Source organism: Oncorhynchus kisutch, linkage group LG2, assembly GCF_002021735.2.
Source record: "Oncorhynchus kisutch isolate 150728-3 linkage group LG2, Okis_V2, whole genome shotgun sequence".
Lineage (NCBI taxonomy): Eukaryota > Metazoa > Chordata > Actinopteri > Salmoniformes > Salmonidae > Oncorhynchus > Oncorhynchus kisutch.
Window position 1 is genome coordinate 43,219,820 of NC_034175.2, and position 23,384 is coordinate 43,243,203.

The 23,384-nt window shown below is 44.1% G+C and overlaps 1 protein-coding gene across 6 annotated transcripts in view; it reads left to right on the forward strand.

The window, feature by feature from the left end:
• Positions 1-23,384, forward strand: part of ubr3 (ubiquitin protein ligase E3 component n-recognin 3) — a 47,720-nt gene that overhangs the window by 16,596 nt on the left and 7,740 nt on the right. For 3 of the 6 annotated variants that reach the window (XM_020455293.2, XM_031794974.1, XM_031794979.1), the window contains exons 20-32: positions 2,213-2,357; positions 2,511-2,615; positions 2,996-3,172; positions 3,447-3,479; positions 7,136-7,581; positions 8,915-9,003; positions 11,282-11,431; positions 12,328-12,461; positions 13,306-13,416; positions 13,550-13,762; positions 14,069-14,205; positions 16,136-16,221; positions 18,924-19,026. In XM_020455293.2, the coding sequence (XP_020310882.1) occupies positions 2,213-2,357; positions 2,511-2,615; positions 2,996-3,172; positions 3,447-3,479; positions 7,136-7,581; positions 8,915-9,003; positions 11,282-11,431; positions 12,328-12,461; positions 13,306-13,416; positions 13,550-13,762; positions 14,069-14,205; positions 16,136-16,221; positions 18,924-19,026 (1,929 nt within the window). The remainder of the gene's footprint in view (positions 1-2,212; positions 2,358-2,510; positions 2,616-2,995; positions 3,173-3,446; positions 3,480-7,135; positions 7,582-8,914; positions 9,004-11,281; positions 11,432-12,327; positions 12,462-13,305; positions 13,417-13,549; positions 13,763-14,068; positions 14,206-16,135; positions 16,222-18,923; positions 19,027-23,384) is intronic. The other 3 variants (XM_031794961.1, XM_031794971.1, XM_031794962.1) reach the window with 3 other exon arrangements.

The following is a 23,384-nucleotide window of genomic DNA, read 5'->3' on the forward strand; positions in this document are numbered from 1 at the left end:
AGACCAACATGGTGAAGAGAGGAAAGATGGTGGTTGACCAACATGGTGAAGAGAGGAAAGATGGTGGTTGACCAACATGGTGAAGAGAGGAAAGATGGTGGTTGACCAACATGGTGAAGAGAGGAAAGATGGTGGTTGACCAACATGGTGAAGAGAGGAAAGATGGTGGTTAGACCAACATGGTGAAGAGAGGAAAGATGGTGGTTAGACCAACATGGTGAAGAGAGGAAAGATGGTGGTTAGACCAACATGGTGAAGGGAGGAAAGATGGTGGTTAGGCAAACAATGAAGAGTGCTTAGACCAACAAGGTGAAGAGAGGAAAGATGGTGGTTAGACCAACATGGTGAAGAGAGGAAAGATGGTGGTTAGACCAACATGGTGAAGAGAGGAAAGATGGTGGTTAGACCAACATGGTGAAGGGAGGAAAGATGGTGGTTAGGCCAACATGGTGAAGGGAGGAAAGATGGTGGTTAGGCCAACATGGTGAAGGGAGGAAAGATGGTGGTTAGGCCAACATGGTGAAGGGAGGAAAGAGGGGGTTTAGGCCAACATGGTGAAGGGAGGAAAGATGGTGGTTAGGCCAACATGGTGAAGAGAGGAAAGATGGTGGTTAGACCAACATGGTGAAGGGAGGAAAGATGGTGGTTAGGCAAACAATGAAGAGTGGTTAGACCAACAAAGTGAAGAGAGGAAAGATGGTGGTTAGACCAACATGGTGAAGAGAGGAAAGATGGTGGTTGACCAACATGGTGAAGAGAGGAAAGATGGTGGTTAGACCAACATGGTGAAGAGAGGAAAGATGGTGGTTAGACCAACATGGTGAAGGGAGGAAAGATGGTGGTTAGGCCAACATGGTGAAGGGAGGAAAGATGGTGGTTAGGCCAACATGGTGAAGGGAGGAAAGAGGGGGTTTAGGCCAACATGGTGAAGGGAGGAAAGATGGTGGTTAGGCCAACATGGTGAAGGGAGGAAAGATGGTGGTTAGGCCAACATGGTGAAGGGAGGAAAGATGGTGGTTAGGCCAACATGGTGAAGGGAGGAAAGATGGTGGTTAGGCCAACATGGTGAAGGGAGGAAAGAGGGGGTTTAGGTCAACATGGTGAAGGGAGGAAAGATGGGGTTTAGGCCAACATGGTGAAGGGAGGAAAGAGGGGGTTTAGGCCAACATGGTGAAGGGAGGAAAGAAGGGGTTTAGGCCAACATGGTGAAGGGAGGAAAGATGGGGTTTAGGCCAACATGGTGAAGGGAGGAAAGAGGGGGTTTAGGCCAACATGGTGAAGGGAGGAAAGATGGGGTTTAGGCCAACATGGTGAAGGGAGGAAAGATGGTGGTTAGGCCAACATGGTGAAGGGAGGAAAGAGGGGGTTTAGGCCAACATAATGAAAAGCGGGGTTAGGCCAACATAGTGATGGGGTTGGTTCCAATTAGTTCTCTGTCGAGTAAAATCAATATTTCAAGGCAAACTGTAATAGAATTGAGGAAATCCTTCCCCTGTTAGATTTAGGTTGGACGTCTCCGAAGACAAATGTGATGGTTGGGGTGAAGGAGATAGTGTTAGGTTAATTTCCTGAAGATCTCTTTAAGATGTGAACTACTTGAATGTACAGAAGTGTCCTCCTGGCAGCATTTCTTCATTTGAAATAGCAGTTAAAGGGCAAGCAAAGCATACATGGGTAATGGATTTAAGGGCTTTTGTTCCTCTAGGATTTCTTCAAAACCAAATGTAGGCTATAGTGAACAAAGGCAATTCTATCAATGTTGAACAAGAAATACCTGTTTTTTTTATTTCTGTTTTGGTATTTTTCGATTATCATTTCATCAAGTTGAAAGAAACTATTCTGGTATGGAATGTAGTACCACACGATAGCTTATTTCCCTCTTCAGGCATATTGAAGTTGCTATTTCCCCAACTCAGTCTGTGACATCAGGCTTATGTTACTGGTTCACACTGTTTGAATATGATGGATTGCCTGTCAGCCAGGCAACGTTTTATATAACCACAATCCTGTCATGGCTAATACTGTGACACTTTCAGCCGATTGGCTGTTCCATTGCGTAGACTGAAAGATTTTGTGTGGTAAATTACTCTAGAGGATTTAGTGTCACATTATTACCTATCCATTCAACATCACAAATTCATATCTATTGAATGTGATTTTCAATTGACTGTATTACTGCATGGAATTGACCTGATTTTGTTGTTGTACCCAGTTTGAAACAGTCTGGGATGCACACGACAGGGAATCCATGGCCACCGTACAAAGAGAGGACTCCTCTGCACCCATGTTACAAAGGCCTGGACAGGCTGTTGCACTGCAAGACTCTTCACATTGTCATCTTCACTCTGCTTTACAAGGTGACCCTTCCAACTGCTCTCTTCATTCATATTACTCATGGCTTATTTTGTCATGCAAAAAAAACACCTGTCATTCAAAATGTAATTGTTTGATATAACTGATGGTGAGATTGCACTATGATTTGAATTTGGCAGAACTATGTTTTGTGTTAGATCTGGCTGGATCACTCCAACATGTCTGAGCATGTTCTGTGCATGGTGCTCTACCTGATTGAGCTGGGCTTGGACAACCAGGTTCAAGAGGACAAGGAGGATGAGGTAAGATGTATACTGGCTTGATCACTATCTGACCTTTAGCCACTCGAAGACAACATTAAAAAAAAAGACATTGTTGGTAACATGTCGAGAGTTTAGGTTCTATCTGCATTTTTGTCAAAGTTGTGCTATTGACAGCCTTGTTCTGGGCAATGATCTACCTATATGGTACTCTAAATATCCCAATTCATGTTAAGTTCAAAAGACTACTAGATAAAAAATAGTTCACACTGTTTTTAAAACCAATGAAGGTTCAGAACTTTAAAACCAATTTATCTCAATCATTTTTTTGCAGATAGTCCCCACGTGTTATTTAGTTAAAGTTTTATTAAGGGACCATCAAGGTGTTCTTCACATTAATCTGTCTCATGTAATGTGACTAGGAGCCTTGCATTGAGGAGCACTGCCATGACAGCTGGTTCCCAGGTACCAACCTCCTGTCCAACCTGCACCATGTCATCAACTACGTGAGGGTGAGGGTGCCTGAGACTGCCCCCGAGGTGAAGAGGGAGAAAGATCCCCCTCCCAGCACCAGCGCTGATGCATCCAACTTCGGTCAGGTCAGATGAACATCTGTCTCTACCCTGCCTGCACACCGGGTGGTACTGACACTACTTATGTATTCATACTACATTTCATGTTCAGAGTGGGCTCAGAATTGCTTGCCTCTGGGTAGATAAGGTATAATGTTCATTCAATGCATTTGGTATATTGGTTATTTTTGTATTATGTAGCCTGTCATATCCTCTTCCTGATGCGGAGAGGTTGCTCTTTGGCGGGTCATGTTTGAGAAGCATTTTACGTATGTTGGTTTGCCGTACTTTTGCTCCACAGAATTCCAGGCGTCTGACAGGGAATTGGAGAGAGGTAGCTGTTTGCATTGGAGTGTTTGTTTGGTCATATTAAGAAGAGGAAGACCTGGTTGATTTCCTCAGGGCCTTGGAGTGTGTTCTGTTCTGAACGTTGTGTGAAAAACCTCATGTCTACGTTATGCTCTCTTCTGTTATATTTGTGTGTCTTATGATTATTAGTCATTGAGGTTGCACTCTGCCTTGGTTTCTTTAGTGCTCTGATGGGGTTTCCCTCTTGACTGCTGAAACTACACTGAACAAAAATATAAATGCAACATGTAAAGTGTTTTTCCCATGTTTCATGAGCTGAAATAAAATATCCTACAAATGTTCCATACGCACAAAGCTAATTTCTCTCAAATGCTGTGCCCTTGCCCAGTCATGTGAAATCCATAGATTGGGGCCTAATGAATTTATTTCAACTGACTGATTTCCTTACATGAACTGTAACTCAGCAAAATCCATTTTTATATTTTTGTTCAGTATCATGTGAGTCTGGGTAAATGCTCTTTAACTGCACGTGACTTTGATTGGTGCTCCGACTGGGCTGTATGATGTAGGGTTATTTAACAGTGCTCCGGTCCTTTGTCTGGGTTAATCACAAGCGTTTACATTTTTTTATTTTTTTAAGTTAGGGTTTGATTTTTCTCTAAGCATATGAACTAGCGCTCTGAGCTTCTCTTGAAAGGTCAGCTGAGTTTTATTTTTATTTTATAAGGGTGTTTAATGTGACTTTGATATGTTTGCTGTGCAGTTTTGGGCAAGTTACTTTCTAAATGTAATCTGTTACTAGTTGTCAAATTGTAATCAGTAACAACTTTTGGATGACTTTAGAGTTTGGGTAATCTGATTACTTCCCGTTAAAGGTCAACTGCCCCTTAGGCCGTTTAAAACCAAAGAAGTTGGTTCTATGTGGAATTGAAGGAATTCTCCGTAGAACTCCGAGACCAGATTGTGTCGAGGCACAGATCTGGGGAAGGGTATCAAAAAATGTTTGCAGTATTGAAGGTCCCCATGAACAGTGGCCTCCATTCTTAAATGGAAGAAGTTTGGAACCACCAAGACTCTAGAGCTGGCCGCCTGGCCAAACTGAGCAATCGGGGGAGAAGGGCCTTGGTCAGGGAGGTGACCATCAACGCGATGGTCACTCTGACAGAGTCTGGAATGGACACAGCTCGCATTGATGTGCCATCCTGGATGAGTTGCACTACCTGAGCCACGTGTGGGTTGTAGACTCAGTCTCATGCTAACACTAGAGTGAAAGCACCGCCAGCATTCAAAAGTGACCAAAACATCAGCCAGGAAGCATAGGAACTGAGAAGTGGTCTGTGGTCACCACCTGCAGAACCACTCCTTTATTGGGGGTGTCTTGCTAATTGCCTATAATTTCCACCTGTTGTCTATTCCATTTGCACAACAGCATGAGAAATTTATTGTCAATCAGTGTTGCTTCCTAAGTTCACAGAAGTGTGATTGACTTGGAGTTACATTGTGTTGTTTAAGTATTCCCTTTATTTTTTTGAGCAGTGTATATTATTTTAATTTAAAAAGTTTTTTTTTTTTTTTTTAATAAGGCTGTAACGTAACAATGTGGAAAATTCAAGGAATCTGAATACTTTATGTACAGTACCAGTCAAACGTTTTAGAACACCTACTCATTCAAGGGTTTTCTTTATTTGTACTTGTTTCTACATTGTAGAATACTAGTGAAGACATCAACTATGAACTAACACATGGAATCATCTAGGAACCAAAAAAGTGTTAAACATATCAAAATATATTTTATTGAAGAGTCTCAAAAGTAGCCACCCTTTGCCTTGACAGCTTTGCGCACACTCGGCATTCTCTCAACCAGCTTCACCTGGAATGCCTTTCCAACAGTCTTGAAGGACTTCCCACATGCTCAGCACTTGTTGGCTGCTTTTCCTTCACCATCTCAATTGTGTTGAGGTCGGGTGATTATGTAGGCCAGGTCATCTGATGCATCACTCCATCACTCTCCTTCTTGGTCATATAGCCCTTTCACAGCCTGGAGGTGTGTTGGGTCATTGTCCTGTTGGAAAACAAATGATAGTCCCGCTATGTGCAAACGAGATGGGATGGCGTATCGCTGCAGAATGCTGTGGTGTCCATGCTGGTGAAGTGTGCCTTGAATTCTAAATAAAGCACTGGCATCAGCAAAGCACCATCACACCCACCTCCATGCTTCACGGTGGGAACCACACATGCGGCGATCACTTGTTCACCTACTCTGCGTCTCACAAAGACGGGGGTTGGAACCAAAAATCTAAAATTTGGACACATCAGACCAATGGACAGATTTCCACCGGTCTGATGTCCATTGCTCGTGTTTCTTGGCCCAAGAAAGTCTCTTATTCGTGTCCTTGGTGACCATGAAGGCCTAATTCATGCAGTCTCCTCTGAACAGTTGATGTCTGTTATTTGAAATCTGTGAAGCATTTATTTGGGCTGCAATTTCTGTGGCTGGAAGCCCCAATGAACTTATCCTCTGTAGCAGAGGTAACTCTTGGTCTTCCTTTCCTGTGGCGGTCCTCATGAGAGCCAGTTTCATCATGGCGCTTGAAGGAAAGAAATTCCACAAATTTAACTTTTTTTAACAAGGCACACCTGTTAATTGAAATGCAATCCTCATGAAGCTGGTTGGGAGAATGCCAAGAGTGTTTGAAAGCTGTCATCAAGGCAAAGGGTGGCTGCTTTGAAGAATCTCAGATATGAAATAGATTTTGATTTGTGACACTTTTTTTTCTATATTTTTTGTTTACTACATGATTCCATATGTGATGTCTTTACTATTATTCTACAATGTAGAAAATAGTAAAGCAATTTACATTAAATGTTTAATTTGTGTTGTAATTAAATAATGGATCATCTTAAAACAATTCCATGTCATCTTAGCACCCCCCTCCCCCAACATCTTATTAAAATAATTTGACAGTGTGTAGCACAATACCACAGACTTTAGAAGGGAGGAACTACCTTATTCCATAGGCTGGGATCCACATTGCAGCTGTTGCAAGTGCTCATTTTTCACTGGCTGTACGCTGGTCACAAAAATCATGCGTGATAGGCAGCTTAAACTTCTTAAATTCAATCATTATTGGATTAATATATGCTCATAAATGTTATATACAGCCATCCACAATCTGTAAGGTGCAAAATTAGAAAGCAGCAGTGTGATTCACATAATTTTGCTATGTACATGTCAATAATAAGTGATATCTGTATCACCAGTAGGCTACACCACTGCTGTCGTCCTTATCTCCAATCGGTTATTCAACTTGGATGTATAATCTTAGTTGCACCATAGGTCTTCCAATCTTGGACTTTTGCCTTCAAAAGCCTATTCCTGTTCTTTTCCCGTGATCCATCAAAATGCATTTGGTGTGTCATCATAGTGGTCGCTGACTTGTGGTCACTTGCTCAGGCAGGAAACAAACTTAACTTAAAAAAAGAAATGTAAACATTCTTTCTGAATTCAAAAGTAATGCTAGAACTAATTTAATTATTCAAAAGTATCTAATCCGATTACAGTATTTCTGCTGGTTATGTAACGGCTTACATCATCTGCATGTATTTCGTGAGTGCCATTTATTTGAACTGCAGGTTTGGGAAAGTGTGTCAGAGATCTCATGTGTTTTTCTGCTGTTGTAGAACGTCCGGGAGGCGCAGGTGTTCAGCCTGGTGGCAGAGCGCAGGAGGAAGTTCCAGGAGATCATCAACCGCAGCAGCACCGAGGCCAGCCAGGTGGTGAGGCCCAAGAGCAGCTCTACGCGCTGGGTCCCGCCCGGCACGCCTCCCCAGCTGGTCACAGAGATCCTGGAGATCCGCGAGAGCATGCTCTCCCTGCTCATCAAGCTGCACCAGAAGCTGTCGGCCAAGCAGAACTCTCTGTCGGCCACTTGGCTGGAGGATATGGAAACCAACAGCCACGCCCATGGGGATGGCATCACTGCCATCGAGCGCATCCTCACCAAGGCGGCCACGCGCAGCCGCCAGAGCAAGCGCAGCATCCAGGAGATCTGTGGGAAGGTCTCTCCTCCCGTCGCTCCCAAGAAGAACAGCCCCACTGACAAGAACACCATGGACAAGGACGAGAGGTTTGTTACAGGCTCCTGTCCTGTTTGCAAAACCATGAACACCAACTTATCTGTACCACTTTTAAATTAATACAATTTTAAAAGGTTATTAGCCTTTGAAATGAGACCATCTTTTGAAGTTATTCAAAGGGCTTCTGCAGAGGGAATTTGTATTCTGTAAATCCCCCTTCACCCCACTGTGGAGTCTTTTGAAATGAAGATGAAGCCAGATTTGGCAGTTCCACTCACATTCATCGGCCACAACATCCTTATTCTATTCCAACCCCTAAAGATGATGGAATGGGCTATAAGCACTCCATGATGACCTATTTTTGGGTTGACTAGACCTGCAGACAAAGACAAAGGTAGCATCTCTCGCTCGCGGTGGTGCCAGGGCGACTGTGGGCCAGCCAATGGCAGAGGAAAGCGGAAAGGGATGCCGCACATTTCTCAGGCAGGCCGTCTGTGCCCCTGAAGCTGTCAGTGGGAATTACTGAGCTGTGGCACTCCTGTCACCATTTGTTTATGTCCTCTTATTAGGGGTCTCTATTTACATTCAACCCTGCTCTTTGGAAGTCTGCACAGATGCTACAGTCAGGGAAATAATCCCCTTGCCAGCCCTGCACCCAGTCACATACTGTAACCTCATTCAAATCAGACGCTTACTTTGTATGTATTGTGTCCAAATACTGCAAAGTTCATCTTACACTTTATACCACGGGTGTTCAACTTTTACCCTACGAGGTCCGGAGCCTGCTTGTTTTCTTTTCTACCTGATAACTAATTACACCCGTCAGGTGTCCCAGGTCTAAATCAGTCCCTGATTTTACCGGGGAACAATGAAAAAAGGTAGTGGAACTGGCTTTGAGGTTCCAGAGTTGAGTTTGAGGGCTTTATAGTATCCCTTTGTGGTAGCGTCTGAGGGGGAAAATGAGCATCTGTGACGGTCAGACAGTCACTCTGGAAATGAGAATGCACTGGTGGGTGAGTAGTGGTGATTTAATGGCTAGTCATTGAGAGAAGGGCTTTCAGTGTTATATAAAACCAAGTGTTTCCACTTACCCACAGAAGCTGTTGCTATAGAGATGGGTTAACCCCTTCAGTGTGTAGAGAATAGGCATTACTCCTGCATCAAAATAATGGAAGTCTGGGCCATATGCCTCAGCACTCTATTTTAAGTAGATTTTGATTTGAATAGCGCGATAGGATGTTTATTTGTTTTTGTGTGGTGGTTTCAGACTTTCCACGCTATGCAACACTTTGACAGTTACATAAAATGGTTTGACTGATGTATCATGATGACAATTTTCTATGTAGTCTTCTATGCTAAGTCGAGTTTTTACTGGTCTTTCAGGCGTCAGAGGGCTCGAGAGAGACAGCAGAAGCTACTGGCTGAGTTTGCCTCCAGACAGAAGAGTTTCATGGAAACGGCCATGGATGTCGGTAAGGAGTGACCCCACAGGATACACAGGAAAGTTGATTATTCAGAACCTTTCCAAGCTTTTAGATGTACTAATATATTGTCAGATTTGTTACATGGTGTGCTATTATATTCTAGCACTTGGATACAGGGCCTGGTTCTCTATAACTTTAAAGTGGACTCTACTATTGTTGAGGACGTATTGTGCACGCGTTCCATTATAGTCCTGGAAGGAAAGTTAAAAAAATAATATATATATATATATATATATATACAGCTTTGCTTTTATTTATTTTTCAATGTGGCAAGGTGACACTGGCCACAGCCCTCAGGCCTCCCTGGTTTCCCCAGGCCTGTTAGGAGCAATGAGAGGAAAGCACTCCTCTGAGACTGGAGCCGTGCTGGTTGAGGGCACTGCGGATCAAAGCACTAATAGTGGGATGGACTCACAGGGACCACCCTGACACAGTGTGATTAGTGGATGAATAATGGTCTCTGATCAGAGGGAGCACTTAGGCAGGGCTACGGATGGGCCTCCGGCTGAGCAGGCTAGGACGCCTTGTGTGCAGGGCTACATCCCAAATGGCACCCTTTCCCCAATATAGTGCACTACTTTCTACCAGAGTCCTATGGGTCCCGGTCAAAAGTAGTGCACTATAAACTAAATAGGGTGCCATTTGGGAATTATCGCTAATCTCCCTCAGGCTAACTGCTGCCTGGCTGGCTGGCTACAAGTTTCACATACACAACATCCACCTCACATACCTCTACTGTATTGGCACAACTAGGGGCAGACAGAGAGATGATCATTAACTTCATTGCGTTTTTTCTGATTTTGTCAAAAGATGTAATACAACTAATGGTTTAACAATATACATGGAGAATGTGCACTGCCATTGAAGAAATCTACCACAGCTAAGACTCTTGTGTTTTTGAGTGTTTCTGATTTTTTTTTTTTTGTAGGTGTTCCAGCTGACATTAACCCACATTTATTGAAAGTATTTAACTTGTGTTTGTATCTTATCAGTATAAAGAATGATCTTGACTTCTCATGGGCTACATTTGTTTCACAGATTAAAATCAAAGGTCCCAGATAATATAAATATTTGCACAGGAATTTTTACCAGACAAATTTGTCCAACAGTAAGAGCATCTGTTCAAGCATTAATCTCCCGGTGCTGCTTTTAAATAGAGTTAGCTGTACCGACAATCACGCTACAATATTGACTATAGGATTTTACGTGTGTGTAGTAGAGAGAAATAGCATAGCAACTAAGGCAGTAGTCCTGCATAGCAACACGGGTGTCCTTGTCTCCCAGCCCTTTTCCAGCTCTGTGTGTGTGCTGTGTATACTGAGGGCCTGAGGCCTGAGCTGTTCCATTGACATCTAATGCAAACTGTTTATTTCCCCTGGAACACGCTGACCTCTCCTGAGATCATATTGCACCCTGAAGCAATAAATCAATTCCAACACGGGTTGACATTTCTACGCAAACTTTACTGTTCAAATTGAACACGGTCTTTAACATTTTAAAACTAATTTCACATCAGTAATTAATCTCTATTGCCATGCCAATCCCTTGGACAGAAGAAGCAGAGAGCTGAAGTGTGGTTATTGGAAGCATTGATGCTAGGCACAGTGATGTTTGTATTCCTTTCCACTACAGTACAGTGAGTGGTGCTCTAATGCACACATTAGGTGGAGTGGTAATGTGCGTACTAATGCAGTGACAAGGTTGTCTGAAAGCCTCCTGTTCTTTTGTCTATGCCTACCCTCTTTACCCACCCTCTCTCATCCTGTATTTGGGAAAAATACATGCTTTTTCACCAAAGTGGAAACGTCAAGACCCGTGTTTGCTTCACTCTAATAGAACTAGTCATTGATTTGCTCTGAGTTAGTGAAGAACAAGGTAATTGAGCATGGTATTATTTCTAGGCAGGAATGTGAGCGTATCTGCCGGTGACCACCTCTAATGGAATTTTATTATCACCCGGTTTTAGCCGGTTTAGTTTCACACCACATTACCTTCCTAAAGTTTTTAAAAAAATATTATATTTTAATTTTGCACATTGCTTGCCAATATCTTCCCTGCGCTCCAAACGTTTTATTCCAATGTGTCTTCTCGCTGATAGTTTAATGTCAATTGATCAGAAAACCTGTTAAGAATGCAACATTTCTATCCAGCTCCAACATATTATCTAGATATGATACATCTCCAGCATTTCTGATGAAGCTTTTGAATGTGGTATTAATCAAGTGTTTTTATTAAAGACCCAAGAGTAACCCTTTGTGCCTGTCAGAATCCCCGGACGCTGAAGCAGCCATGGACCTGGGTGCCTCGGAGGTGATGGAGTCTGAGGTCCTCTATGACTGTGTGATCTGTGGCCAGAGTGGCCCTTCCACTGAGGACCGGCCCACTGGCCTGGTGGTTCTCCTTCAGGCATCGTCAGGTACTACGGCACTGTATCCCCCCTCAGTGTGTCACACATCTGAATTAATGGCCTACACTGTTTGCCTTTTGTCTTACCACTGTCCTGATTTTGTTGTACAATTTCAACCACCTACAAAATGAACTAGCAATACGGAGTCAAATTTAAAGGTAGTGTATTTCATTGATATGAAAATCTACTTCCCCCTTAGCACAGCCCTTGCCTGTTTAAAGATACACTGTTATTCATGGAAGCTTAGCACCAGCATATTGGAAAATCACATTTTAATAGGCAGGTTAGCTGTTGTTTTAATTGGCTCATTTATCATTCATGTTGATCCCTGGCCGAGTTTTCATACTGCCTTTCTATGCCGTGCTGCCGGACAGGATCATTCACTGTCATGAAAATAGAAGGCGTGATTGATTAGCAATTAGTTGCGGTTTGGGAATGCTCGTTGCCTCAAGATCAAAAGAACACCTTATATGATCTGCCACCTGCTATTTCATATTACGCCTCTCAAAAGACAATGTAAACACTAAGTTAATTATCTGTCAGATCTTTATTGTCCTTTTCATAGAGGGGAAGCCTTAATCATTTGAAGCAGAAAAAAGAAAAAAAATCCCAGACTGCCACTGATTTACTGAGTGGATGTTTGGGAGATTAGCTGTCATTATCAACTGACGTATCAGTGACTATCCTCTGTTCCTGATGTGGGAAGGGGAAAACATCTGCGTTTGACTACAGGCACTCCTAAAACGTGACGTGTTCTCCAAGCAATCATTGCCCTTGATTGTTTTATATAAATGTTATGGAGATCTATAAATGGGAATCTGAGAGCTCATTACTCATGCTAATACATTTCTAATAAAGCTCATTGTCACTCACTGCGAGCCCCCGTGCTCTGATTTTTGTTTCAGTGCTGGGACACCGATGCAAGAGTGACGAGACGAAGAAACTGCCTACCACTGACGATGAGCATATCTACCCAGCGGACACGTGCGGGGCGGCTCACGACGTCAGACTCGCTCTCATGCAACGCTTCTTCAAAGATGTAGGTGTCTTGACTGGAAAAACCCAGTCACTTAAACACACACTCTCTCTACCTCGCACTCTTTCCTTCCTTTAAAAAATAAAATGTCCTCTACTTCTCCCTTGTGTCCTTGGCTTGGATCTAGCTAGTAAAGGCTCAACTGTAACACACAGGGAAGCGTTTCAATGTAAGCACTGCCGTTTTTCTGAAGTCTTTCTCTAAGCCTATTTTATGCACATAAAGGGTGGATTCCCATCATGCATGTTGAACCTTTTTCCTCGTGAGCTGGGTTCAGGTGATTCAGCAGCCCAGCCCTCAGCCAAGTGTTCCAGCCTGCCAGTCTGTCAGCAGCTCCAGACTCCAGCAGCCAGAAAACCTGAGAGAATCAGGCATGGAAGATTAAGACCTCCTGACAGAGCTTCTCCTCCCTCACTCCACCTCTACCCCTCTCTGGGAGTGCTGAGGCAGTTAGTCGGCGTGACAAAGAAACACTGCCACGGTCTTCGGGTGTTAGCTGCACTGCTGTTCTGCCATTTCTTGTCTCTTTCTCCAGAAAAGGCTCCTCCTGGCTTTTTCGCACATAAAAATGCTGCTGTAGAAATGTAGTTAAATCAACTTCTTGCATATATTTCTGTCAAAGGAGGCTGCTGAGGGGAGGACGGCTCATAATAATGTCCGGAACGGCGTGTGTGGAAACCATGTGTTTGATATATTTGATACCATTCAACTCATTCCGCTCTAGCAATTACCACGAGCTCGTCCTCCCCAATTAAGGTGCCACCAACCCCCTGTGGTTTCCATTCTACCGTTATGGAACTTAAGAGACTCTTATTTGTTTTGAGCTGTTCTCTTGTCTGTTTTGCAGAGTTCCTGTCTGCAGTCGGTCTCAATAGGCTGGGAGGGGGGTGTGTATGTGCAGACCTGTGGACACACCCTGCACATAGACTGCCACAAGTCCTACATGGTGTCTCTGCGGGTAAGAGTGTCCTTATGAAAGTATGGATTAACATAAGGGTCATAACATAGGACAGTCCTACCTGCCCTGTTTCCTGTAATAATCACGCATAGTTAAAAAATAAATAAAAGGTTTCTATATTTGTTTTACCCAGAATGACCAGGTGTTGCAAGGCTTCTCTGTGGATAAGGGCGAGTTCACCTGCCCGCTGTGCAGACAGTTTGCCAACAGTGTTCTGCCTTGCCGCCCGGGCCGGAGCACCGAGGTGGTCAGCTGGCACATGCCCACCAACAAGAAGACCGCTGTGCTGGTGAAGGAGGTGGAGGACCTGCAGGAGCAGCTGGGGCTTTTCCCAGTAAGCACCACTGTAAGGCAGAGAGATATACACCGCTTCACCCAAGTCTATCCCCTGGACCCCGATCACTCCACCTTAACACTTCCTGACAAATGAGACTGATGCCAACAGTATTGTAGCTGTTTTGGTGTTACTTCAGTTTGGCCTCAATACATATTTCACCTGTCATCTCCTGCCAAACATTTTGCTCTGGTTTGTTTCATGTACTCTCCCAATGATTTGCATACATGTAGGTGGCCATTATGTCAATATTACCATAGTCAACAACATTTCAAAATGGAGATCCTGCTTAGTCACTTTGCAACCTTTCCCTTCCAGACGGAGTCCAACCTGAGTAAAGAGATGGAGTCGGTCATCAAGGACATCAAGAACACCACCCAGAGGAAGTACATGGACTATGGCAAGAACCCTGGTTCCCCTGACAACGACTTCCTCTTCATGTACTCTGTGGCCAGGTGAGGGACACGACACAGTCAAAATGTCACCACAGACTCCTCTGAGATGCTTCAAAATAATGAAACCAAAGAGAAACTCCATTTATCACAGTCATATGGAGAATTTTCCATTTCCAGCTCCATGAGACTAAGTGAAAGTGCACCTGGTAACTTATGGTGTGAGTCGTGCAGGCCAGGGAGATGAGCAGGCCTGTGTTCCCGTTGCTAGTGACCCCTATGCGTGCTCCAATCAGACAGGGAGGTCCTCCTACTGCTCTCTGTTATGCAGCCAACTGACTGACTTTAAAACACTGGCTGCCTGGCCTGTCTGCTCCTCTCCTTTTGTGCTCTGGAAGCCAGCTCCCTGCCTTGCATTACAATGACTGGGCACAGAAAGAGAACTGCAACATTTCCTCAGTTTAGCCTAGTTGTATTTCTGTTTTGTTGCTTTTATCCATTGAGCGCACTTCTTCGCTTGAGGAGGGCCGCTTGAAAAGGCTTTTGTATCTGTAGTGTACAGTTGGAGCGTATTGAATTGTAGTCTTTGTAACTGCACTGGATATATAGATTACTTGGTGTTTTTTTGAAGTTGCTCGGTAGCTGTGAAGGCTTTTTTGATTGGCTTTATTCATACCTCTGATTGTACTGCAGTGTGGTTGCTGGAGGTGTCGCTGGAAATTCCTCTAAGCAACATTGGCAGCTTTGTCAGTTGACGCTGCAGTAAAATGGTATTGACTGTTTGGTTCCACCATCCTTTATTACCTCTGACTGTATGGGTTTATTGCTCTGCCTCTCCGACTGATTTTCGAGCTCTTTTTCTCCAGAGTACTTATTCACAGTTTTGTCCCTTCCTGTGTTGGAGCCCAAATCTTTCTTCTTTGGACACGCTCCTCTAAATGACGTTAAATGACGCATTTATCATGGTCTGAAATTTATCATGTGTTACAGGGACTAGAGAATGGAACCGTCATTTCTATTCTCTCACCATAGGCAAAGGGTTGTGGGATGCCCTTGGCCCCTCCCAGTCTCCTCCCCCTCCCCATGCCCCTCTCCCCCTCACCTTTTTCTCTCAACCTGTGCCCTGCAGAGAGAAGTCCTTGCTCCCTGTGTCTGGGTGCCTGTTGGCTTTCACAATTTCAGTGAACAGCGCAAATTGCCTGAGCAGTGGAAAATTCCTCTGTCGGAAGGGCGCTCTTATCAGTAGCAGCCAGATGAAGCTCGGCATGGCTGCATTATCTATGTGAAATTGCTTTTTCTCCCAGGAAGCCCGAGGATTTGCCCCCGCCTCCCCAGCCTATGGGAGGAAACGTCCAGTGCCAGGATCAAAACAACCCCTGTTCAGTCTAATTTATGCGACACCTATCTGCTTTCAATATCAATTTTTTCTCTCTAATGGTCTTCATTTTTTTTCTTTATTTGGTTGCAGAAATTGAAATATTAAATGAAATGTGTTTGGATATGCATGGGAAATACACAGCCGAGATTATACAAGGGAAACTAGATGGAACAGCTTTTATGCCAATGGACTAGCTATTTAAATTCTTTGTTATTGATATGAAATAGCTGGTACAAACACAACAGCTAATGTCTGCTACGTCTTCTATATCTGATGTTTCTTATAAAACGGGTGAATAGAGGGAAAGACAGTAGTCAGTAACCTCACCAGATATTGGTGATAATTTCGCTAGTTGAGCCCTCCCGTCTTAGGTCGCTACGAGCCCTCCCGTCTTAGGTCGCTACGAGCCCTCCCGTCTTAGGTCGCTACTGCAATAGCAGGTAGATGACATGAAGGAACGTTAATAGTCCACTGTCCTGTTTCTGAATTGGGGGGAAAACTCCTGTCAGACTGCCTGAGCTAAAAAATGGCTGTGAAAATGCCCCAAAATCTTCCTCTTGTCCTACTAAGCTCTAGCAGTTGACTGTGTGTGCTTAGTAATGGTTGCTTCCTCAGGACAAACCTGGAGCTGGAGCTGGTGCACCGTGGAGGTAACCTGTGTTCTGGAGGAGCCAGTGCTGCAGCCAAGCGCTCCTGTCTCAGTGAGTACAATACACCACTCCCCTCGCCTTGCTTCTCACTAGATTAACATGCATGAAGCCTCCTTCCGTCAACTCAGTGCTATATGAAGTGTGTTGCCCTCTACTTGACCACTAAGCTATTGTGTACATCCGAAGTTGACATTGTGTAAAGCCATTGACCCATGTTTCATACACCAACAGTTTGAAGCATATTTTTTTTTAGATTCAAAGAGATTAATTAGTATGAAGCATTTTAGTCTTTGTTCTTTTACGATAAGGACCTTTTGGAATTTAGGCTGATTTATGGGGACTTGAGGGAATCGGAGGTGGTGGGAAGCCTTGTCCCAACGTCCCTTGTGTAATACAGTGTCTGAGGTGAGATTGAAGCCGCTCGTCCGTGTAACCGTTGGACCATTGGTAAAGATTGTCGATTTAGCAGGGGTAGGGAAGGAGAGATGCTGTTGCCGACGCTTTCTGCCGTCAGGGTAAATGAAGCAGACAAACGTGTCAAGTGCTGTTTTAGTTGATTGTGTGGCAAGGGTGTCCACTCTGGGGTGGACTGGAAATGAAGACCGAGTGATGTTGCCATCTTGAGCGGTGACTCTGCCCGCTGTGACAACAATGCCGAAGACCAAGCCTCCGACATTGGTGGTCGATTGGAGGACAACACACACTTATGCTCAGAGGTGCAGACGAAGATGCGAGGTTCTAAATTTTGGATCGTCGACTCGAGATGCCCAAGGTGTTTCTCCTTGATTCTACTTAGTCTGTCATTTGAACTTGACCTTTTTTAATGTGTTAAACATTATGTTCTATCAGAGCTGAGCCTGGGGATGAGAGCAGTCCCTTTTCCGGCTCTGTTTAATTAGTCTGTTTAGTGCCGATAAATTCGGGCTGCTCTCTGCTCTAGTGAGACGCCTGTCACCCTTGAGTGGGGCAAAAGAGATTTCACACTAGAGGACTGCCGTTTTCTGAGCTACATTACTTGTGTAGCCACGCCGGCGGCCACATTTACTCAGTTGCTGTACATTAGTGTTGCCTCTTCGTAGGGAATGGGACATGGAAGAGGGTACAGGGGACATGCGCTAACTACTACGACCCAAGGGGGTTCCTAAGCCCATATCCCACAAGGCACTTTTATCGTTTAGCTGGTGAGGATGTCATGGGCTGGAGAGTGGAGCCGGCAGTCTCTCGCGTTAAATCAACTGTGAAGAGTCCACCTTCAAATGGCTCGCCTCTGGTATAGCTGCCATTTTTGAATTAGGCCAGTCTCGTGAAGTGGTCTTTACAGTGAAGATGGCGTTCAACGTCCAATACAATACTGTTATGGTAGGTGTCTGCCTATCACGATTAGATGTGTCCAAGAGAATTTCTCATTTGAAGTGTTTGTCCGCAGGGGGGTGGGTGTAAAAGTAATCTAATCCCAACATAAGTCACACAGCCATTACAAATCTATATCGGAGGGATAACAAGTGCGGGGGGTAAAGATCATAGCAAATAGCATGAGCTTTAATAGAAAGCAGAGCCAGATCAATATCTGACGGCAAACTGAATACCTCTCTATTGTTGCTGTCAGACTGTGTGGCTGTGGGGTGGTGGTGGTGGGGGGGGTACAGGGTACAGAACATCGCAGCAGACTGGGAGAGGAGAACAGGCACATACCAGGCAGGGGCTGACTGATGGAAGAGGTGTTAGCCATGCAAGCAGCAATTGAAGCCTGGTCCCCTGCCAGCTTGAAGGGCATTGACTGGCGATCCTTCCGACCACAGTGTCACTCTTCACATATCTTCATTCTCTAGTGGAGGGACTCTAACCCCATCTGACAGACGGAGGGACTGAAGCAGAGTCACTCACCTCCTTCGACCTCTGTGTTGTATCCTGCTGCAGCCATGTGTCAGCTGTGGAGGGCAGTGTTGCTCTAGTTTTTGACAGCCGTGTGAGCCAACTCACCCGAAGGTCCACATTGCAGCACTGGAATTCAATGTTTTGCTGCATTACAGCTCTGTCATAACTATCAGAAGAATAAGAAGGGAAGAAAATATATAAATATATTAGGCTACAGGTCATTTGGATGTAAAGAACTGTATTAGTATTTCAGACCACTTGGTGGTTCTTCGTGAGAGAAAGTAGCCAACATGATCACAGGTGTCTATATTAGGAACTTATGGTTTGTATATGGTATGCTATACAGGTGTCATTTTAATGTTTTTTTTTTTTTTTTTTCACATTTGAAATAGACATTTAACTCTGGTTCTAATGAGCACTACCTTAGTGGGCCATTAAGGAGAAGGAGATGTAATGAGGTTTCTTTGGTGTTAATATTAAAGGAGGACATTGTTCCAGGAGGAGATTTACATTTTATTGTGTGTGTGTGTGTGAGAGAGCGAGAGAAAGGTGTGGCGCTCTTCATGTTCCATTAGTTCCACAGTGAACAGGTGTGACTCCTGAGCAGAGAGGATAGCTGGGAGCGGAGTAGTGCCGTCTATCCATCTGGCCTGCTTTGTCCCAGCCGCTACCCAGCCAAACCATTACGCTCAGTGCAATCAGTTCAAGTCAACTGCATCTGTCATTTTGATACACTCACAGCTTGGTGTGCCAGTAGGCACTGGCCAGTGGACATGCAGGTGGCCAGCTACAGTTAGCCGTCCCATATCTGCTCCAGTGTTTTGATCTGACTGACCATTTTTAAATCCATGTGTTTTTTTTTTTCTTCTGTCTTTCAGATCAGCTTTTCCATGTGCTTGCCATGCACATGCGTCTGTATAGCATTGATTCTGCATACAATCCCTGGACCAGGTTGACCCAGGTGGCTCAGAGAAGAGACGAGTGAGTGACGGCCATCCTAAAGCTACACTACACAGACATTCGGTACTCTACTCTCACCTCTCCTCGCCCTGCAGGTCCACTACACACACAGATCCACCTGACATCCCTACACAAGTCCAGTTTACCCTAACAGTCCATTCAACACATACGCAACACACGCACCCTTCCTGTAATCACAGTGCCACTCTCCCCTCACGCTAAACGCCACCATCCCCCCCCTGGCCCTTGCAGCTTTTCCTCTAGACAAAGAGGAGCGAAAAACCGAGAAGGCACCATGCGTGGTTGCCATAGATACCAATAATTGCTGCATCTGGCAAATTACCGGGTGCTCGTTAGAGAGCGAAACGACCCCGTCACGATCACTGCACCGAGAAACAACCGCACCACACATCTCAGCCCTCCGCTGCCCAGCCTCATCTTTTACAGGTTCAGAGAAACAGAGAAATGTAACAAAGCAAAGTCTCCCCTTTATTCATGCTCTCGCTACATAGCTTGTTTTTGTTGGTCAGACGTGCTCTGTCTTGAACAGTTTGGCTTCCCAGGTTCAGTCTTGAGAGCTATTAGCATCCCAGTCGTGTAACACTTAGCACTATTAGGTGACCTAACGACCTCTCTCCCTCCCTGTTAGCAGTGGAAGACAGCTTTTACACCTGTTACTATTTAAATGCTCCGAGCCAGGCAGGAGTCTCGGATGAGCAATTTTGTGTTCAAAATCCTTTCGAGATTCGGAAGGCAACTCTGTCATTGACACCCTCCCAGTCGTGTTGCTCTATTTAACTAGGACGGAGAACGTCGATGCCCGTGCCTGCCTAGTCTGACTATAACACAATCTGTTTTTCATAACCGCTCTCTTATGCCCATTTTATGTGGGATGCCTTACATTGCTCATCTGATTTTATTCGTCATCTGGATTTGACTGAAATGTGCAACATATATTTAGTTGTGTGGGCTGTTCACTGTAGGCAAGTCTTTGTTTGAATTTGACGGAATGAAAAGCAGTTTGCTGCGTCATAAAGGTTTTCTTCTATTGCACGCTAGAATTAACCGGCGAGTGCCTTCAAAATGGAATGTATTATTGTGTAAGTGCACCTCCCTTCATTCGATGTCCCCGGAGGTCTTGAGTGGAGATGGAGGCTCTCTTTGGGCTGCCATTTTAAATGGAGGTGGCAATCAACAACAATATGTGGCTCGGGTTGCATTGTGGAAGTGGGTCACGGGGTATAAGGAAAAATGCTTTCCTGTCTCCCACTGCATTAAAGTGGGGGACTCCTCAAGGGCATTTGGAAGTGTGACGTCATTGCAAGTTAAGTGCACAGCATATTAAGGTCAGCCACGGGAGGTTGGTGGCATCTTAATTGGGGGGGACGGGCTCGTGGTGAAGGCTGGAGCGGAATTTGTGGAATGGTATCAAACGCATGGTTTCTGTGTGTTTGATTTGCGCCATTATTACTTATTATTATTATTATTATTATTATTATTATTATTATTATTAGCTGTTCTGCCCTCAGCAGCCTCCACTGAGGGCAGCATATACAGTATATTCAAGGGAGGACTTTGTTCTTGGCCCTGAGAAGATAAAGGCAATGGGCATCTACAGTGGGCTCAAATATTGGGACAGGGACACTTTTTTTTGTTTTGGCTCTGTCCTCTTTGAAATGATACAATGACTGAGGTTAAAGTGCATACTGTCATCCTTAATTTGAGGGTATTTTCATCCATATCGGGTGAACCGTTTAGAAGTTACAGCACTTTTTGTGTGTATATATATCTATAGTCCCCCCATTTTGAGGGACAAATTAAATTAGTAAAAAGTTAACTATTTGGTCCCATATTCATAGCACGCAATGACTACCTCAAGCTTGTGACTCTACAAATTTGTAGAGACATGCTATCTTCTCACCATTACAACATGATATTTGTGATTCTAACTTTCTCACTCATCATTATTCAGGATTCTCTGTAGTCACGACAACATCCACATTAATGTAGAAGTGTTATTAAAGATGAGTCTGCACGTTAACCTCAATAGTCGTTTATAATTTCAAATCCAAAGTGCTGGAATACAGAGCCCCAAAAAACAGCCATAAATGTCACTGTCCCAATTTATTTTGCAGCTCAATGCATTTTAGCGTGCACATTCTCTCTAACATGCACCTACCAGTAGTTATTGGGAATAATCCGGGTGGAAAATGACAGAATTGAATGGGTAAACCCAGCTAGGGGTCCACTTAAACAGCGATTGTTCAAGAATATATTCTGTTATATAACTGGCAAACTGATCTGATGTCTCTGCTCTTTCTATTGGTTAGTCCCATCCGGTCTTGTCCATGTCCTCTTTTTTTGTTTGCCCCTCCTTTCTCTTTTACTTGCTGCTGCTGTTTGGAAGTTTTTCCATGTACAGTTTATAATAGTTCTTTGACAGGTGGTGGGGTGAAGAGAAGGAATTTGAGTGATTTTTGCGTCAGCCATTTAAAATGTATATTATGGTAGATCAAGAAGTTTTTCAATTGTTCTAGGCTAATGGAGAATTCAAGATGAACAAGTTAAAGGTGTTCAATATAGTAAACAATCATTCTGATTTACTTTAGTAGGATATATTGGAGAAGTACCAGATACCAGGAGTGGTCTTCCTGAACGAAGCACACTAATCAGCTTGGGGGCGTCTTGCACATACCGGAACCTGCATGCAGTTACTAAAATAGCTCTTATCTTTTGATTAGAAGCTATTTCTGTTCAGTCACTCAGCATCGCTGTTTCTAGCTTCCTACCTGAGGGACAGGCTGAGGTGTATTCCCATTGGTTGGAGATGTCTTTGAGCCACGGTTTGAGGTGCGTTCAGAAAGAGTAACACAGCACGACGTTTTGAATGGACATTTTAATAACTGTTCAGAGCAGTCTCCCACAATTGTATTCAAATTTAAACTGGAAGGTGCATTCCCCCTCCTAATTCATCCCGTCCCGTTTTCAGACCCCTTGACTTTATCCACATTTTGTTAGGTTACAGCCGTATACTAAAATGGATAAATTATTTTTTTCCCCCTCATCAATCTACAGACAATTTTCCATAAAGACAAAGCAAAAGCAGCTTTTTAGAAATGTTTGAAAATGTATATAAAAAAAGGAAATCAATGAAATAAGTATTCAGACCCTTTAGTTGGTTGAAGCACCTTTGTCAATGATTACAGCCTCGAGTCTTCTTGGGTATGACACTACAAGCTTGGCACACATGTATTTGGGGAGATTCTCCCATTCTCTGCAGATCCTCTCAAGCTCTGTCAGGTTGGATGGGAAGCGTCGCTTCACAGCTATTTTCAGGTCTCTCCAGAGATGTTAGATAGAGTTGAAGCCACTCAAGGACATTCAGAGACTTGTCCCAAAGCCACCCCTGTATTGTCTTGGCTGTGTGCTTAGGGTCGTTGTCCTGTTGGAAGGTGATCCTTCACCCCAGTCTGAGTTCCTGAGCGCTCTGGAGCAGGTTTTCATCAAGGATCTCTCTGTACTTTGCTCTGTTCATCTTTCTCTCGATCCTGACTAGTCTCCCAGTCCCTGCCAATGCTGCCACCACCATTATTCACCGTAGTGATGGTGCCAGGTTTCCTCAATACGTGACGCTTGGCATTCAAGTCAGAGTTCAATCTTGGTTTCATCAGATCAGTGTCTTGTTTCTCATGGTCATTAGTCTTTAGGTGCCTTTTGGCAAACTCCAAGTAGGCTGTCATGTGTCTTTTTACTGAGGAGTGACTTCCATCTGGCCACTCTACTATAAAGACCTGATTTGTGGAGTGCTGTGGAGATGGGTCTCCCATCTGAGGAACTTTGGAGCACTGACAGAGTTACCATCGGGTTCTTGGTCACATCCCTTGCCAGTTTGTCCAGGTGGCCAGCTCTAGGAAGAGTCTGGTGGTTCAAAACTTCATCCATTTAAGAATGATGGAAGCCACTGTGTTCTTGGGGACCTTCAATGCTGCAGACATTTTCTGGTACCCTTCCCCAGATCTGTGCCTCGACACAATCCTCTCTCGGAGCTCTACGGACAAAGCCTTCGACCTCTTCACTTGGTTTTTGCTCTGACATACACTGTCAACTGTGGGACCTTACATAGACAGATGTGTGCCTTTCCATATCATGTAAAATAAATTGAATTTACCACAGGTGGACTCCAATCAAGTTGTAGAAACATCTCAGGGATGATCAATGGAAACAGGATGCATCTGAGCTCAATTTCGAGTCTCATAGTAAAGGGTCTGAATACTTGTGTAAGTAAGGTATTTCTGTTTTTATTTATTTTTATACATTTGCATACATTTCTAAACCTGTTTTCGTTTTGTATTGTGTGTAGATTGGGGATTTTCTTTCCT